Source organism: Lygodium microphyllum, chromosome 30 (assembly GCF_053477565.2).
Source record: "Lygodium microphyllum isolate KBCC chromosome 30, Lygodium_microphyllum_v1.1.10, whole genome shotgun sequence".
NCBI lineage: Eukaryota > Viridiplantae > Streptophyta > Polypodiopsida > Schizaeales > Lygodiaceae > Lygodium > Lygodium microphyllum.
Genome location: NC_141164.1, coordinates 117,189,541 through 117,209,270, shown reverse-complemented (window position 1 = coordinate 117,209,270; position 19,730 = coordinate 117,189,541). Strand labels below are relative to the sequence as shown.

At 41.2% G+C, this 19,730-nt stretch overlaps 1 protein-coding gene across 4 annotated transcripts in view; it reads left to right on the top strand.

Moving 5' to 3' along the window:
- Positions 1-18,527, top strand: part of ISI1 (binding protein) — a 111,257-nt gene extending 92,730 nt beyond the window's left edge. The window contains exons 3-6 of one of the 4 annotated variants that reach the window (XM_087672728.1): positions 2,193-2,339; positions 3,042-3,137; positions 4,183-4,256; positions 18,119-18,527. In XM_087672728.1, the coding sequence (XP_087528854.1) occupies positions 2,193-2,339; positions 3,042-3,137; positions 4,183-4,256; positions 18,119-18,374 (573 nt within the window). In that variant the 3' untranslated portion in view covers positions 18,375-18,527. Of the gene's footprint in view, positions 1-2,192; positions 2,340-3,038; positions 3,138-4,182; positions 4,257-18,118 lie in introns of all 4 variants that reach the window. The other 3 variants (XM_087672727.1, XM_087672730.1, XM_087672729.1) reach the window with 3 other exon arrangements.
- Positions 18,528-19,730: the final 1,203 nt, after the last annotated feature.

Genomic DNA, 19,730 nt, shown 5'->3' with positions numbered 1-19,730 from the left:
ACTGAGATGACTGAGCGATGGCAGTATGAGTCTGACCTTTAAAGTGCCCCTTGCCATCACCTTGCCTCCCTTGCTGGGGGTTGCCCGACTGAGGGGCGGGGGTTTGTGACTTAGATTTTGGTGCTGTGCCTCTTGCCTTTGATCGATACTCGTCGTCAAAATGGCCAGCCTTTTGACAATGTTGACAATACCTATCTTTTTAAGTTGGTTTGTGGATGAAAGAAGACATTCCCATGTCTAGTCATCTGAATGAACTCAACACTATTCTTAGTTAGTTGAATGCTCAAGAGATGGTATCACTTCTTGTTAGTGTTCGGCAAAGACGATCAACTGCAGATACCCCCTTTTTCTAGACATCATTCATGACACTCCGATAGTTTTTGTCAAGGCTTGGAGTATCCTAGATAATATCTTTGATTTCTTTGAGGCCATGGAGTGGACCTGACATAGCGGACAAGAGATAGCAGCGGTTGTGTTGATTTAAAGAAAGCCTATGCCATGATTCATCGGATCTCCATGAGGGTACCATGGCCTAGCAAGGCTTTCTATAGCAGTGGATGATGTGGATCAATGGAATCTCTTTATAGGATGATGAGTAGTAGGGTGGTCATAGGGGAGTTTTGGCTGGAGAAGTCAGTCAGAGAGGATTGCCTGTTGCCTCCATATCTTCTTTTGCTCTTTGTGAAGGTGATGCCATATCACCTTCTCTTAAGAGTCAGTGGGCTGAGGGGTCTCACGCTACCAGAATGGACAAAGATAGAGTTATAGGACAAATTATCCCGATGATATAACCTTGTATGTTGAGGATGATGAGTTGATGTTGGAGAGCGTGAGTTGGCCTTGGGGATGTTTTCCACTCTTGCAGGAGATCAATTGGCACCAAGTCAATTGGTGTTCTTATTGATCTCCACTCCAACACAGATTGGGGGTTTCACTTGATAGATGGGTGAAGCCAGGGGCAGACGATCAAATATCTTGGGTCCCAAATGGGAACTGGACATCACAACCATCCAGGAGTTTGTACCTTTGTTGGATTTAATCCAACGGGAGCTGATCTTTTGGAGCACAACTTGTCCCTTGTTAATAAGTGGAGCTCTAGGGGTCAACTGAGTCCTACTTGCAATTGCGTGGTGTATAATTTCATGCTGGTCTCGTGACACTTACTTCCTATCTTTTCAGCCTATATCTCTCAGATACAATGTTTAGTTCAGAATTTCCTGCGATCCTGTTCAGATGGGTCCAGATATTCTAGAGTCAAAGAGGCTTGGCAGAACATCAACACTGCTCAGTGCAAGGATTAGGGATTATTGACCTAGACTACCAGACTTAGGTCCTTTTTGGCAAGTTGGTGATCCGAGAACTCACATCAAGTGGGCACACCTGGAAGCTTCTTTTGTTGGAGCGGTTTCAGGAGTGTTGACCACATGTTAGAGGAAACTGCAAACCCTCCTTGAGGTGGATCTTCACTATGGTATTTTCCACGCTTCCTAGGTACTCTTTTTTGTTTTGTTTGTTAGGAATTTGGCAGCACTTGTGGAAGGTGCTGGAGCAGAAGCCCTCGTGTTGTTAGGAGGAGATTGATAGACAACCAATCATTTCGAATGTGCAGGTCAGGGATAGAAACCTGTTGCAACTCGGGGAGCTCACACGCTTAATAGGCTGCTTGGGAGGTTGGATGTACCCATTTCATCAGAGTGCAGAGTAGGACCTAGATCGCTTGACTAACAACCAAACCCGACCAACAACCAACCAACCCCCAATCCCCCCCCCCCCCCCCCCCACACACACACACACACACACAATGCCCACTGAGAGCTGGGTGGCATCCTAGCACTGGATAGAGGGCAGCGAGGCTTAGCTTTGCATGACATCCCTTGGAGGAGGATCCACATCATAGGACTCAAAGGGACCTGGCTTGCTTATTCAAATTTTGCAGATGGCAGTGAGCTTTTTTGCCTACAAAATCTGCTGTCAAAGTAAGTAAACAGCAACCAAACAGAGCACGGGCAGCCAAGGGAGGAGAGAAGGTTGCAAATGACAAGGTGATCCATTCTAAATCCTTCATCAGCTGAGAAACCCCACGAGCTGCATGCCTTGGACTGCCTTTCAAGCAGCCAAACTTTCATTTAATTGAATTAAAGTCATGTTTCCCAAACTCTCATTTAATGAAACTTTCATGCTTTTAACTGCAGAAACTCATGGTTTCAAGGTTCCGAGATTATTTCTTGGCTCTGCCCTTGTACCACATGGCCCAGACTTTGTCAAAATATCCATTGTCCATAGTCTCCATTGCCAGTACAATGGTCATCATGGTCAGAGCTGGGGGTATGAGAATTGAGGTACTTTAATAAAAAACTTATGATATATTTAATTAAAATAGGTCATAGTTCGTTAACCTTTCACAATCTGATGATACTTCCTCGTGTGGTAAGTACAACCAGTGAATGGCTTAAGGTTTGTGAAAATGTCCCTCCAAACTAGCAAATAGTGATAGTAGAACAAGCTCACTTTGAGCTTGTGTTACTTCACCAATTTTATATGTTAGTAGAACGAGTTCGATTGAGTTCCTTAAATGATGCTTCCCTTAATCTACCCCTTGGCACCTGTGTAAAGCTACTTTTATTAAGATGGCAGCTGGTCAGTGGACCCTTCTCTTTGATGTGAATAATTTTTTTTGGATATGGTAATGTGTGGAAGGTGACAACCAGTGTAGTCTTTTGTCTGGAGGCTTTGGTACCAGGATTTCATGCATTTCGGTCATGATTTGAGAAATTACTGCTTTTCTTGGGTTGACTGTTAACGTACGTGGTTTTGGCTGTATCGTTGATGCTTTTCTTGATTCTAGCTAGCGTTGCCACCCACAATCTAAATGGACATTTAATACAGATTGTATGCATCATGTCGCATTTCCGTTTCATGTTGTTAATGTAAGTCTCTAAGCAAGTCATTCATTGTACATTTGTGTCTATATCTACTGCTTGATTGTATGTGATTTGCAACTATATTTACTGCTTGATTGTATGTGATTTGCATGTCAGGAGGTGGTTGAGCTCTTGTCAGCTGGTGGAATACTTGAACAAGGTGCTTGCTTGGATGCTCTACCTGCATTAATGCTTGGTACACCTGACAACCAACAGGTACATATGCTAGCCCTTAAGCATTTTGTTTAAAAAGGCCTCATCAAGTATGTTCTTTCCTATGTGATGATTGTCTGGATGCTTGAGCCATATTTGCAGTTTGTACATGCAAGAGGCAGAAGTACAGAGCATTAGACTCTATGGGGATTAATTGGAAGGTTACTATGATCATCACACGTGTCTTTATTCAAGACATTTTCTCTTGCAGCACAACAGTTGGAGTTAAGCCTGGGTCTATCACTCTCTTAGATGTTTTCCTGGATAGGGCTTAAAGGAATCGGAGATGTAATGAAGGTGTGATGCCAGCTCTTGATAGTGCAAGTTCACTGCTGTTGTATGCTTAAATGGGGGATAGGGAGCCATGCCCCGGGGTGGGGGGGGTGGGGGGCGGCACTGTGCAAAATGTTATATGACCATACACAGAGGGAGAAGAGTGAGAGAATCACGTGCTCAAGGTATGAATGTTATCTTATCCAAGGCTGCAAGCCTATGACCATGAGATAACTCGTGACATGACAAGATGCTCCACAATACCGAATCCTAGGCAGATTTAGAGATTTTATAAAGTCTTGACAGAATTAGAATTAGTACCCAGTTCTCTATCGATTGTGATGATCACAGCAGGAAGAACATGAATGGACGAGCTGACTCAAAGGAAGCATGAGGCAATGGATGAGAAACTGGGACAATCCAGACAATGGTGATAAGGGCTCCTCTAATGAAAAAAGGGGATAATGGAGTTCTTCATTTTCAATGTCTGAGTTTCTATTAAGGGGGACTTTGAGTGATACGGAGACCTGCCAAAATGGAGATCAGAAACTAGAGTTGGAAGCATCAGTGGATTTAAACACACTTAGGTTATAAGCGGACATAAATAAATGTTTTTTTACACTAAATTTTTGTGCAATTTGGTAAGCTTCATGTGTCAGATTCAATGTTCTGAAAAAAGGGCTAGCACTGAAACATGGTGATGAGTTCTGAAGCAATGAAACATCTGGTGCATTTTAATTATGGTCTCACCAATAGGCTTTTGGAAAACTTTCAGGAGTTTGTGCGCCACCAAGGCCTTGTGAAGATCTCTGATTTTGTAAAGAATGGTCATGCAGATGAAAGGATGAGGTAATACTTTTATGTGCTGGACTCTAAGAACCTTGTACTAGCTGTTTTCTTGTGTTAATCCATGAAGAGATGTACACTGAATCAGTTGTAGTCATTTCTTGATCTCATAGGTTACTTTGCCTTTTAGCAGGTGTTAATGTAACTCTCTCTTTCTGTTTGTTTGTCTGTCTGTCTCCCACGGCGAGCCTTCCTCTCCAAAAGGAAAGCTCTTAAAGGAGAAAAAGTCTATTTGAGGATGATCTCACACCTACACAAGTAGCCCACCACAGGGAATGCATGCCACAGATTATGGAGGCTCACAAAGTGGGCAAATGGGCAGTATATAGAGATGGATGCATCATTATCACAGATGGGCGCCATTGACGGGGTGTGGCCTATGAGACACACTTGAAGTTTGTAGTGTGGAACTGTAATGGAGCCATGAGGACTGATGCAGGGCTATTCCAGGAGACCTTCATTGGTAGGGATATCATCTTGTTTACAGAGATACACTAGGGTTCGGGCATGGGGCATGTAGTTACTAGAGGTGAGAGGCTACAGATGGGAGAGAATATGCCTCCCTAGAGCCTGATCATGAGGGGGGACTAGAGAGTTTTGAGGGGTAGCTATACTGTACAGGGAGGAGCTACAACATATAAGTCCCTAGTGAGGAGAGAACAAGAAAAAAGTGACAAAGTGCAAATGTACATAAAGTACAACAGGATGAGGTTTAGACATCATCTCATCCTACGCCCATCATTTTCCTAAGGAAGGCAAAACATTTTTTTTAGAGACTTTCAATGAGCAGATTTGCAGGATTCTCGTCAGTTGAGCTCAACAGAGTTGTACTCTACTACCTCCTTGATGAAGTAATAGCACACCTCAATATGTTTAGTCTTTGTCTTTGCATGGAATACCGAATTCTTGGCAAATTGAATGGCACTCATAGAATCCAAATGCAGTGTAGGGACTGCATCAGTAAGACTAAGGTCTGGGACCAGACGGCCTAACTAGAGAGTCTCCTTGCAAGCCTTAGTGCTTGCAATATACTTTGTCTATGTAATAGATAGGGCCATGCATTTGTGTACCTTGGATATCCACAAAACAATGCCTCCAGTAGGTGAAAACATAGCCAGAATTGGACTTCCTACTGTTTGCATATTTAGTATAATTAGAGTCAGTGTATCACATGACTCATGTATCCTAGCCACCATAGCATATGTACATATCTGCAGTGCTCTTAGGTACCACTTGTCCTTTGCTACCTCTGTGATGAAGTGATAGCTCATCTCAATGTGCTTTGTCTTTGCATGGAAGATTGGATTCTTAGTCAACTAAATGACACTCATAGAATTCGAATGCAGTGTAGGGACCACATAAGTAATACCAAGGTCTGCAACTAGATAGCCTAACCAGAGAGCCTCCTTGCAAGCCTCAGTGGCTGCAACATACTCTGCCTGTATAGTAGATAGGGCCATGCATTTTTGCACTTTGGACATCCAAGAAACAACGCCTACTGTCTACATATCTTGCATAATTGGAGTTAGTGTATCCCACGACTCCTGTATCCTAGCTACCATAACACATGGACATATCTGCAATGCCCCTAAGGTACCACTTATCCTCTACATCTCGTTAATGAGAAACCAACCTTTTTTCTTGGATAGGGTGATAAATAACCTTATCAAGCACTAATTACAACAAATATAAAATTCACATAAACTGAAAATGCAAATATAATTACTTTAATCTTGGACATTGGACACCCTATTGGCCCCGTAATTGGTGTCCCTTGTGGTATTTTTTAAATCTTATGTTGTAAATGGAAGGATCATAACTGAGATACCTCCTCCTCTAATCCAAGTGCCTCTTGCTGTCAAAACTGACTAGTAAGCCTCCAAACCAATTTGCTCCTTGGTTTGCTTGGGGATTGGCTTTTACCCTACTCCTTCAAAGACAAATTTAGCCGCAAATCTAATATTGGCTGACTGGCTTCTTGAATCTGCCTAAAATTCCTCAATTTCAGCTGTTGGAATTCGAGTCCTAGATTCTCAATTTTAAATACGCATCCCGAGACAATTGTCAAAATCCTACTTTTTGTTGTAAATTAGGGTTTACAATAGAGATTGATTGAAATCTCTTCCTCTGATGGTTCAAGCTATTGGAAAATACTGAAATAACTTGAGAAATGGTTGGGGAATGAGATAGAACAGAGAAATTTCAGAATTTTATCGCTAGAAGTACTGAAAAACTGCTGTTGCCTTGCTTAAACAACCATGGAACCTATTACCTACAGCTTAGGACCACCAAAAATATTGCTGCTCCCTCCTATATACTGTCATCTGCACCAGAAGGACCTTGGGTTGCTGTCACCTGCTCCTGGAGGGCTCCAAACTGCTGTCACATGCTATAGGATTGATCCATGGTGGCTGCAAATCACATGACTAGCTTGTTCTTGCTCTCTAATAGCCTCCTTCTCTCTCATAATGGTTGGAATAGACTTCCACCAGCCTCTTAAAACGTTTTTGCCACTTGCATGTGCAAGTTTTGCCAAGTGGCAGCCCTCTAACTCCATTTTTCACCATTTTCAGCTTATTAAATTAATTTTCAGAATATTAATTTTGAAAATTAATTTAATAATTATTCAAGTGCTTATAAAATTAATTCCATAAGCCAATAATTAAATTGACTAGGCCGATTTGTCGCTCAAGGATCCTTGAGCAATTATTAACTCTTAGACTGGCATTAATTAATTAATTAATGCCTAGTCTCTAATGTCACCATTGACATTAGTGGCCAATAAATTAGTCTAGACCGAAATTTGACAATGGGTACCACTTAGTACCTGTCAGGTATAACTTATTACAACTGTTGCCTTTGACCCCATTGCATCCTCGAGGTTCTTGGCCTATTACCATGAAATAACTGCTATGTGCATCACATGTGTTAATAACCTTACACATTTGATTAATAACTTAATCAAATGTTATCGGCAAGATTAAAGCACCGCAAAATTTCATGTCCTTGTAACAACCTCAACGACCTGCTCAAGTTGCTTATGCATTTTCTTTTCATGGAAAACAACATGATAGTTGCAGACGACCTTCCAAGCTTGATATCCCATAGGCGATGCCCCATCTCACTTGAATCCCCATAACCAAGAAATATGCATTTCAGGGACTTAGGATCCAGCTTATTGCACTTGTCTTTGGAAACATGGTAGAAAACCTCACAACCAAAGATATGTAAATGAGCATATGATGGAGGTATTTTAGACCACACCTCCTCTGTAACCTGATAGTCAATAGTAGTACGTGAGAATTGATTAAACAAATGTATGGCAATAGTAATTGCCTCAACCCAAAATTATTGCGGTGAGCCTGTCTGGCTAAGCATACTACGAACTTGCTCTTGAATCGTCCTATTCATATGCTCAACCGTATCATTCGGGAGTGGGGTATACGAGGCGGTCAATTGGCGCTTAATATCCCTCTCATCTGTGAGATATGAGAGGATGTACAGAGATTGAAACTCAGCTGAGAGTATAGTTGATAATAAAGAGAAAGTGTAAGAGTGAAGACACGACTCCCCATGCAATAATCAAAGAGTGTGTTGTGTAAGTACAAATTACAAACCTTGAACCTTAGGGTTGCTAATGTGTGTTCACACTCGAAAGGTGTAAACCACGATAAGTGCCCAAACTGTGTAACATAGACAAGTAAGATAAAGGAGAATAAATCTGGGAAAAAAAACCTCTCGTAAGGAGAGAAAAAAGTGCCCCAATGTCCTATTGAGGATCATTGACACTCCTCTGTGAGCGTAGGCGTGAGTCAAACCCAACAACCCCCCCCCCCCCCCCCCGGAGTGAAGAGTGATCAATATACAAGAATCATCCACCAAAGAAGATAAAATTTAAATCATTGCAGAATGCTTCAAATTTGTCATGAGGAACAGCTTTGATGAAGATGTTTGCCACATTACTTCTGGTAGGACAATAGACAAGGTTAATATCTCTTGCATGTAGTCTCTCTCTTACAAAGTGATAGAGGATCTCTATGTGTTTCGTGTGTGCATGAAACACAGGGTTCCGTGCCATTGCAATGGCACTCTGATTGTCAGTAAAAAAAAAAGGAGCAGACTCTGTGACAGATACATCTAAATCAGCCAACAAACATCTCAGCCATATACATTCAATTATGGTAGTGAAAGCTGCCTTGTATTCAGCTTAACATGATGATGTGGTAACAATGGATTGTTTCTTGCTAAGCTAAGAGATGAAAGATGAGCCAAGAAAGAAATCATTTTCACCCGTAGAGTGACGTGAATTAAAATCACCAGTCCAATTCGATTCACTGTAAGCATGTAGTTGCAGTGGTCCCTCCTTGGCATAAAGGAATCCAAGAGTCCTAGTACCCTACAAGTAATGAAAAACATGCTTTACAGCTTGCCAATGTGACATGCGTGGGTGGTGCATATATGTGCTAAGGATTGAAACTGCAAATTGAATATCTGGCCTTGTGTTGTGTAAGTAAATGTGTAAGTAAATGAGACATCGAACTACTGGAGCATATGTATGGATATCAAACAAATCACTGTCATTATGCAAGGATAGCTTGAGTCTAGTCTCCATTGGTGTACAAATTGGCTTGTAATCCTACAAGCCAAACCTCTCAAGAAGTCTACCAATGTATCTAGACTGTGACAATCCAATGCCTCTAGCATCATGAATAAACTGAATGTCCAAATAATAGTGCAAAGGCTCTAAGTCTGACATCTCAAAAGTTTTGCAAACGTTGTTTGAATGCTGAAATCTGATCAGCATGTGTCACTGTGAGCAGAAGATCATCAACATAAAGACATATAACAAACAAGGATCCCCCCCTCTTTATATATATAAATTGTAGACTTTGATAAGTTGTTAATAAAACCTTGGTTGAGTAAAAAGGCATCAATTTTTGCATACCAAGCTCAGGGAGCTTGCTTCAAACCATAAAAAGCCTTTTTTAGCTTGCATACGAAGTGTTCAGATCCCACAATTGCAAAACCAATGGGTTACTATACATACACTTCTTCTTGAAGTTCCCCATGTAAAAATGTAATCCTAATATCAAGTTGGTACATAGTCCAACCATGATGGGCAGCCAAAGCAACCATAGACCGAATGGTAGTCATGTGGGATGTAGGAGCAAATGTCTCCTCATAGTCAATGCCTTTCTTTTGTGTGTAGCCTTTGGCCACAAGCCTAGCCTTATACTTGTCAATGGATCCATTTGCATTCCTTTTCAGCTTATAGACTCACTTTGTAGCAACGGCTTTCTACCCAATAGGCAAGGTCACTAAATCCCATGTTTGATTCTTTATGATAGAATCAAACTCAGCTTGCATTGCTGCCATCCAATACACACTATGTTGTGCATCGTGAAAACATTCAGGCTCCTCATCATCAAGTGTATGTGATGGCATAACAAACTCCATTGTATTTGCACCATCATACAGATGAGCTTATCTTCTAGTACGACCAGCAATAGGAGCATCCAAATGACTATCTTTCATAGTTTGCAAGTACCATCTAGGCATTTGCATAGCTTCCTGATTGTGTACAAGCTCCTGCTGAACTTCAAATTCAGCATCTTGCTGAATATTCGGATCAACCATAGGCTGATGTTCTGCATTACTCAATGGAGCAGTTGGCTGAACATTATATGTTAACTTGTTGAAGCTCCAGCTATATCACCAAAAGGAATGGGCAGCAGCCTTTCAAATACATCATTGGTAGCTTGATATGTATCAAAACCAACGAAGGATAATTTTGATTTTTCATCAAATCCCACATCTCTACTGACAAATACCCTCTTAGAGATATACAATCTATATTCTTTGTTCTCACTGCTGTACCCTACAAAAATGCATTTAACAGTCTTGTTGTCCAATTTCTTTCTTAGTACCTTGGAAATGTGAGCATACTTAAGACACCCAAAAGTACGAAAATATCCAATAGAAGGTTTCGAACTGTTCCAAGCCTCAAAAGGTGTGACATTCTTTAATGCCTTGGTAGGGCACTTGTTCAAAACATGGCAAGCACACATAATTGCTTCCATCCAAAAACTATGTGGCAAATCCTTTGCGTGCATCATACATTTGGCCATCTCCATGAGTGATGAATTCTTTCTCTTTGCAACCCTATTTTGTTGTGGAGTATATGCAATAGTGTACTAATGGACAATGCCTTTCTGCTTCAAAAAATTATTCAGCATGGAAGACATATTTTCCCCTTCGGTCCAAATGGAGAGTCTTAATCTTGCAGCTAGATTGATTTTCAGCAAGTGCTACAAAAGTCAAAAATGCGTCATATACCTTTGACTTTTTCACCAATGAGTAGACCCAGCAAAAACGAGTAAAGTCATCAATGAAAGTGACAAAATAATAATAGCCACCCATGACTTTGTTTGCATAGGGCCACATACATCCAAATACACAATTTGTAATTTGACAGTTGCCTTAAAAGCAACAACACAAGGAAACGAAAAACGATACATTTTTCCCAAACTGCATCCCTCACATATATGCTCAGGAGGTCTCTCCAAGAGAGGTAAGCCATCAAGCATTTGTGTATGCTCTATAAGCATCAAGCTGCCATAGTTAACATGCCCCATGCAGAGCATGCTATAACTCTGCGTGTGACATAGTAGAAGTAAGAGTAGATGCTAGATAGACTGACTGATCAATTGAATAAGCATCTAACTCATAAAGTTCATGACATAAAGTGCCAATCAAAACCAAAGTCATGAGTTCTTTATCTCTAACCATACATTTGTCATCATCAAATGTGACTTGCAGACCACACTTTGCCAAAGAGGAAATAGACAACAAATTCTCTTTATACTTGGCACAAATAATACATCCTGCAAACGGAGAATAGAGCCATCAATGGCTGTCAATATAATCTCCCCAATACCTCTAACAGGGTACGATGCATTGTTGGCACACTGCACAGACTTGCCAACAGGAGTTGCAATAACGGAGGAAAATAAATCCCTGTGGGGTGTAATATGCCTAGAAGCACCACTATCAAAGAACCAAGTGCTTGCATCCTTAGTAGAGCCAAATGCTCTATCAACCCAAGAAGAGTCGTAACTGCAAGTGTAGAAACAATGGTCACGGTTTGCAACAAAAGATGCGGACTCAGTAGTAGTAGTAGAAGGTGCATCTGAAACTGACATCCCTAACTCCTCCTCGGCTATGTGCTTCCTACATTTTGTGATGTAGTGACCAAGGATTTCAAGGGGGAGGGTTGTCATGAGGACATGTATTTTTAAAACCTCACTTACACGTGGATTAATTTTTAATCACATGATTAAGTAAATGATGTTGCAAAAGCCCTAGAATTTGTTGTCCCAAAATGCACAAATTCAGTCTATTACAGACTGACATTTATGTACATTTGCCAATGTTTGAGCTGACATCAAAAGCCCCAAAATTTTGGCCTGAAAATCACAAAATCTCTACAATAAATGTGTCCTCCACACTTGCACAACAGAGATATGCTGCCCAAGCACAAGCCCCTTCCAGTAGATCGAATCTGAATTAAAAAATTGATAAATTTTTCTTTTACCTTTGATTTTTGCTGAACAAGGCATAGGTGGCTGAGCTGGCAGCTCAAATGTTAGTTTAGGCAATGCAGAAAACTGGAGGCGATAGGACTGTGGCGGCGCAGACCTGCAGTATGTGGCGAAGTAGGTGGAACAGGAAGCAGTAGTTGGAGGCTAGGGTGGCGCTATCAGGTTGCTCCTCATAGGCGGGCAAAGGGATTGGTGGTAGCTGGGTTGGTGGGTGCTTGACACAGGTGCACAGGACTGGAGCACTTGCAGGGAGGATGTTGCACTGCTCTGGTGGTGGTGCAAGCAGTAGCAGCCGCAGGGAATTGGAGGCTGGCGGGCGCAGGTCAGCCAATTGGGCGTTGTGTTGGCGGACTTGGCAGATGGGCAGACTGCTGGTGGGGCTGGAGCTGTTCACTGCAGGTGGCAGCTTAGCTAGTGGTGGCCATGAGCTCAGCTAAGCTGAAGGCCACCAGCTCTGATACCAAATGGGAGATGTGAGAGGATGCACAGACATCGAAGCTCTTTTGAGAGTACCGTTGATAGTAAAGAGAGTCTGTGAGAGTGAAGACATGACTCCCAATGCAATAATCAAAGAGTGTGTTGTGCAAGTACAAAGTACAACCCTTAAACCTTAGGGTTTCTAATGTGTGTTTACACCCGAAAGGTGTAAAACACGATAAGTGCCCAAATTGTTCACACTTGAAAGGTGCGAAACACAATAAGTGCCCAAATTGTGTAACATAGGCACATAAAATAAAGGAGAATAAGTCTGGGGTAAAAAACCTCTAGTAAGGAGAGTAAAAAGTGCCCCAGTGTCCTACTGAGGATCATCGACACTCCTTTGTGAGTGTAGACGTGAGTCAAACCCAACACCATCACAAAACTTCTCAAAGGCTTTAGATACATACTCGTTCCCATTGTCAGATTGTAGGCATTTCAGCGTATACCCAGATTGGTTCTCAACAAAAGCAAGCCAACATTGAAAGGTAGCTAAGACTTTCAATTTTTGCGTCATGGGGTATGCCTAGAACTTATGTGAGCAATCATCAATGAAAGTAACGAAATACGTCGCACCACCTAACGACTTGTAGGACATGCGTTCACAAACATCAGAATGAACAAGAGCTAGAGGCTCACCCATGCGCGTAATGCCATACTTTTTATGCGATTTAGGAGTTTGCCTGGCATAGAGACAGTGATCATAAGAATCAAAATACTTATAGTCAAGGGATGAAAGATACTACAAACGGTTAAGCATTTTCATTCCCTTTAATAACGTGTGTCCAAGGTGACGATGCTATAAAGAGTCATGGATTATGCAAATTAGTGATGTCTTGGCCTCTTCCTCCTTCAAATGCAACTGCTTAGGGAGATGCTCCTCAAGAGTACAGACCCAAGACATCGAGGACCTACCTAGAGGCAACTTATGGACTTCTTTTCAAGGGAGTTCCAAGAGACCTCATTCCTGTCCTAGCCCACATATAGTAGTATCACCAAGGAGTCCCCAACGTTGCTGTAGCCTACATCCATACGAGGGACATTGATTGATCAAGTTATCTAGCTTGGCTGATTCTACCACCCCAGATCCCAATATAGTGGCAGTGTCACATGCACGTGCAAATACAAGAAATAATTGTTCAGGCTAGAACTAGGTCCCATGTACCTCCATGATATTCCTAGTAGTGGTTTTTGTACCTCATGGATCGTAGTGGATTTTGTACACATTGGGTTTTTCTCACCATGGATTGTATGAGCTACATAGTTATGCAAAACATCATGAAATGGTACTTAGGAAGGGATGAAATGCCGAAACAAGGTCAAAATCTCCTGAAACACGTTACCGAAATGTTTCGGAATCATGAAATGATGCCATGTGGTGTTTCAAGCCAAACCCAAAACGTTTTGGAAAACGTTTCGGGACATAAAATGTCTACATGGAATAGGATGCAACGTTTATGGTCAAAAATTAAAGGTTTGGAACCTTTTAAGAAAACATAATAAATTTCAAGTCACAATTGTGCCGTTTTGAGTGTTGATCAAGCGTAATTAGATGAGTCATTTCAATACAACCTACAAGTAAAAAGGGATCTACACTAGCCCTTTCAATCATGACCTTTCATAAAAGAAAAATCTTGATTCTTCCATGTTTGAACATTAAAAAAAAAAAGAAATGAGGATTGTGCCCACAATTTGGTTCCAACAATAGTCCATTAATCAAGTGGCTCTCTCTCTCTCTCTCTCTCTCTCTCTCTCTCTCTAATAATGCATTTCAACTTATAGCTTCATTAACATCTTCCAACTTACAACTATAAGTTCTTGCATATTGATAAATTTAAGTTTTTAAAGAAAGTCTTTAAATCTTATTAAGTAGGATATCATGTAATCCTTGTCTTCCCTAGACGATGTGGCATTCCCGTTCCCGTTTCGTCCCTTTTGAAAATTCCCATTTCCATTCCAGTTCCAAAGTTTCCCTCAACTATGATGAGCTAGGGTTTCTCATTTTATCGTAGCTTATAGCCTTAGCCTTTAGTTGATCTTCTTTCACACTTACGGTTGTCATGCGGATTATCACCCATCGTGTGAAACCTCCGAATGCTTGATGTGTTGGGTTAAATACAAGATGATGGGAAGAGCGTGACAATGACACTGGAGGAGATCTAAATAAAACTTTTAGCTACATTGAGTAGCATATGCACATAAAACTTCGCTAGGTAAAGCTAGGGTTCATGCGAGTTGTGAAGGCTACTGTTGCAAGAGAGTAAGGGAGAAGAACAAGGTTATTGGAAATCATTAGGAATATGGATCTTTGATAGCTTGCATGCTATCCAAGCTACCAAAGGGAGAAGAACAAGGTTATTGGAAAACATTAGGAATATGGCTCTTTGGTAGCTTGCATGCAATCCAAGCTATCAAAATGGACCTTAGGGGTAAGGTGCAAAAGGAAGAGAGAATGTAAATATGGAGATCCGAGTGAGTATATGCTTGGAGGTGCTTGGGGCCTGACTTTTTGGATAGCCATGTGGATGCATGAAATGGAGGAGAGCTTTAATGATTCAAGGAAGAGAAGGCTATCTTTTTGTGTGGAAAAAGCTTTACTATGTAGCATGCAAAAGTAGCAGAGAGTGCGTGGAAAAAAGAAAGGCTATTATTAGCCAAGAAAAGGGTGCCCATTGAGGGAGGAGCATGCACAGAAAAACTCCTACTTCCTAGCTAATTGTGGGGGGGAATAATGCTTTGATATGCTCGAGGGAGCTTTCTAGGCAGCATATCGTGCAGAGGATGATAGCATAAAAGCAAAAAAAAGTGCAGAAATGAGTCCTACTATGGCTTCTTCTTCCCCATCACCTCTTGACACTGGTACTCCTCAAGTGATCGCACTTGCTGAGATCTTTCTGTTTGTTTGAATCTTCAGTGAGGAATGTATTCAAGACGTAAAATTGCTGGATGTTAGGACCACGGCTGCTGGACGTATGGTGGAGAAGAGGAGGGTGACACAAAAGAACCAGTGCTGATGAAGACATAAGAAGATCGTGTGTTCCACCTGATGGAGCTAACACCCCTCCAGTGACTTGTAGGGCGATTAGGGGAAGACTAAACCAGATGCCAGAAGAAAAACGTAAGGCAACGGGAGAGAAACCTTCACAGCAGTTGAATGTGTCCAACGAAGAAGATGAGCCAGAGTTGGTGAGGGTAGTTGATGGGACAGCAAGATGGCGACCAGGTTGATGGAGGCTTCACACACCCAGCCATAGTTCATGGAGGTCAACCAATCTGATCATGGCGTCAAGCTGTATGCGACTGCAGGTAACCCACACAAAGGTGACAATCTGCTCATCGGCTCAGAACTCGGAGGTTGTGCTCTGCATGTGAGAGGGTCAAGGCTTGTACCAGAGAATGCTATGATAGCAATTAGAGAAGATACACTTGAGACGCAAGCTGTACCAGCTGATCTGAGGGATATAGGTGCATTCTGGATTCATGAAGCAGTACGATAACAGGCTCCAGTTCAACAGAAGTGGGGTCTGAACTGAAAGAAGAGATAATTGAGGGCACCGATCACTGCATGAAGAAGGGTTAGACTGAGCCTCTTCTTCTCTATTCACAAAACAAATGCCTGAAGATTTGCAGGGATAAAGATCTCCTTTTGGACCAAATATGGAAGCTAGAGCATCATTGAGCTCAGGCAGGGGGGGCCATTGCATTGTAAACCGAGCAGCTGGATGGAAGAGTCGGCTTAAAACTAATGTACTAGAGCACTTCAGGGTTACTTTGCAAGACATTCTCAAGAGGAGTATTAAGGGTTGGAAAGGTTAGCTATTACTGTTAGCTGTAACTGTCCTGCACTTATCCTTGCTTTGAAACCGTGCTACTGCCATTAGAGTTGCATTCTGAAAGCTTCCTCCATGAGAGTGTAAGATTGCTTATGTTCCTTTCTCCCTTCTCCTTCTTGATTATTCTTTCCCACATCTTCTTACCTTGATTTACAAAGTATAGGATTTGATGTATAGCCTGATGATTCCTCTTAGTCCTGAGATTCTCATGAGTTTGTGTTGATCTTTTCCTCTTCCCCACTCTTGCAGGCAACTTAACATGCATGTGTTTAGAAGCTCGGTGAGATATCACATGAGCTGAGTATAGACTGATTCAAGTTACGGTTCCTTTGCCTTGAGATATGAAGCTATATATATGTAACCCTGGATTTAGGGTTTTGTGAAGTTTTTGTAAGCTTTGTTGATGTTTTAATCCAGCCACGATAGCCTTGGTCACATGCAAAGGAGTTGTGTAACAGCCTCTTGAGCTTTAGCTTGAGCTCTATGTGATGGAAGCCAGGGATTACACCGGCACGTATTACACGGTCAGGTTCTATGCTAGTTGAGTTGAGGTGTGTCAGACCAGAGTCAGAGTCTCCTTGAGGGCTAATTGCTGGGAGAGAAATGGAGTTAGAGCCTAATTGCCTGGAGTATTCATGATTATTGAGTTATTTGTTTGCAATGTTTGACAATGTGTATACTCCGGTGTTTCTCTAGCTTTCTTTCTTGAAGGACACAGGTACCAGCTCCTGCTTCGCCACACCTTCTCCATGAGACCCTATGTCTTTCCAGCCATTGCGTGCAGATCCCTTTGACATCGTTCTTCCAAACGGTTGTATCATCACAGAGTTGTAACTATGGTCTCATAGGTCATTTTAACCTTTTGCAGATGTTAATATATCATTTCATTCTCTCTCTCTCTCTCTCTCTCTCATGGAGTTCCATCGGCCATGCCTGGCTGCTGCTCACTCTCTTGGGTTCAATACCCGACACAGACAAGGTGTCATGCACTCATGTAACCTTAGGCTGTTGGTAACGAATGGTGAAATTTTCTAAATATGTTCCCTAATTCCGCTACAGAATGGTGTGAAATGTAATGCATGCACATTTTGGGATGTTCGTGGTAGGCATGATGTCAAGTGATTGAACTGATCCACACCCGTGGTCATTTTCTACCCAGGTTGACTTTTTACATGCACGTACTTGATGTTAAAAGTCATCCATTCCACTACATGAAATTGCCATGTTGTTGAAGAAGAAAGGTGCAAAGATTCGGGGGGGGGTGGCGTGTGGGTAACCTTTTTGTACTATCTTTGCAGTGGCTTCTTCTGTTCTGCTCTCATATGTTATGCTTTCTGCCTTGTATGCTTGTAGATCCTCTTTCCTTTTACATGATTGGATTCTCTTTTTGTCCATACTCTCATGTTTTACATTTTTTGGCTTGCCCATCTGTCTAGCACTGTGGACCATTTTCCCTTACTGTATTCTCTCACAGTGCCTCTATTTATAGTTTTCTGGTCACCCATTTAGGAGAACTGCCAAAGCCCCTTGTCCACATGCACTGCATTAATGCCAAACATATTGTTTAGTGCATGATAACATGGTCCATGTAAGACCACATTCAATCTAGATTTCCAATTTCGGTATTCTCTCCAAATTTTCAATGTTTTCTTTTTTGGGTGTGGTTGCTGCATGTTCAACTTTAGCTTTAATCAATTGAACTTGTACTCTCTTATGTGTGTGCAGTTTCTTAATCTAAATCAACAGTTTTGAATCCACCATTGTTTAAGAAGGAATGCTGCTGTACTTCATTGAGAGTTTGTTTTCGGTGGATTAGATCCTGGAACAGATGTTAAATGGATTTCAAAATAGAACTGCTTCTTATTGCTGCTTATGAAGTATTTCCGGTGAGCAGCTGATCAATGCCCCTTCTTAACCCAGTATTGAAGTTGTGACTGCATGTTCCTGGTTGCAGGTTGAAGTGTGCAGAGTTTTTATTACTCCTCGTGGGGAGTCTGCTACCCCATGCAACTGATCATCCCAATGATGACGGGATTTCAGCAGAAGATGCTCAGCAAGAGCTGCAAGACTTACTCGAAGTCGATTTTATGCCAGTGATAAATGAAGCAGATCGGATGCTTATTTCTTTTTCAGACAACTTGGAGAAGGATAATGAATTACAATTTCAAGCAAAACAATTACTAGATTTGATAGATGCAGTGAATTGGTAAAAAGGAGTCTCTGTGTATCTGCAGCTTACCCAAGACTGTGGATGAGAATAAGAGCTCTTGTCTATTTTGCATTGCTGTAGCTATAGTTGCGTGGTTGACTATGAGTTCTGCTTTTTATCAATCAGTTTAGGAGTGCCATTATTTATTCCTTAAGTTGGAGTTTCTGTAACTCATTTTGGAGTTTTTTAGAAGCATTGTGGAGTTTCTGCATTACAGTTCAGAGTATACTATCATATTTCGATGAAAGCATATTCACACATTGGGGTCATCTCATAATGCAAAGAACTTAATATTTTTACATTGAAGATAAATATTTCTTTTTTACAGCTTCCCATAAGGGAAACAGCAAGAAGCCAGCATCAATCACAAAATAACATCCTGTAAGGACTTATGAAGACACCATAGGGAGAGTTCAGGCAACCAAATAATAAGGCATTTCTGCTGCTTCAGACATCTCTTAGGATGAAGGCTCGGAGGATATGCCAATACTTAATCTCCTCATTGTTAAACTGCCCTTGATCTCCAAAAAGTACCTGTTTAAATTCATATTCTTGAGTAATATAAATTCATATTCCACATTTAAAAAACATTTCTTTTTGGCCTCTGTCTCAATCTGCTATATTTAGATATGGGAATCATATATTATCAATCATCTCATTGGAGATTGGCAAAATTAGAAACGAAGATGGTAATCAACAACAAATGAATGATAAAGAGGATATTTAAATCCCAACACCTTGAGATACTTCTTCCAACAAAAGATAATTCATATTATCAATAAATACATCTGTTCATAGCACTAATTATTGATGTTGTGATCTGAGGGTGGTTCGCATACCACACGCATCAGTCATTGATTTTGAACACTAAAATCTTCCTCCATACACATACAATAGTGATGCATGTTTGCACATGCTTTACCGAGTCCTTTACACCTTGCAAAAGCATCGAAGACATAATCTAGCTCCATAGTGAAGCTTGCTAGTGGCCATCTCTAAGACAATGTAATGTTCAAGTATAATCATAGTCCAATGAATGTACACAAAAATTATAGGTTACTTGTACAACACACTTAAAAAAAGTTGGTACTCGTTATCATGTGGCTTTGAAGATAGATATCAAAATCAAATATGCTTAATTAAAGGGATTGGATAGATGGTAGATTACATTGTCAATCTTACATGCATGTGTAAGGAGTGGAAGAGACTAGAGGACCTTGTGAAACTGTTTGTATAGAGTTTAGGGTTGGGAGGAAAATAGGGAAAAAGTAGAGTATCTATTAGTCAAGAGGAAAGGGAAACAATAAAATCAAGTAGGGATACATCCGATTTTTTAGACTACATATTGATTGCTTCT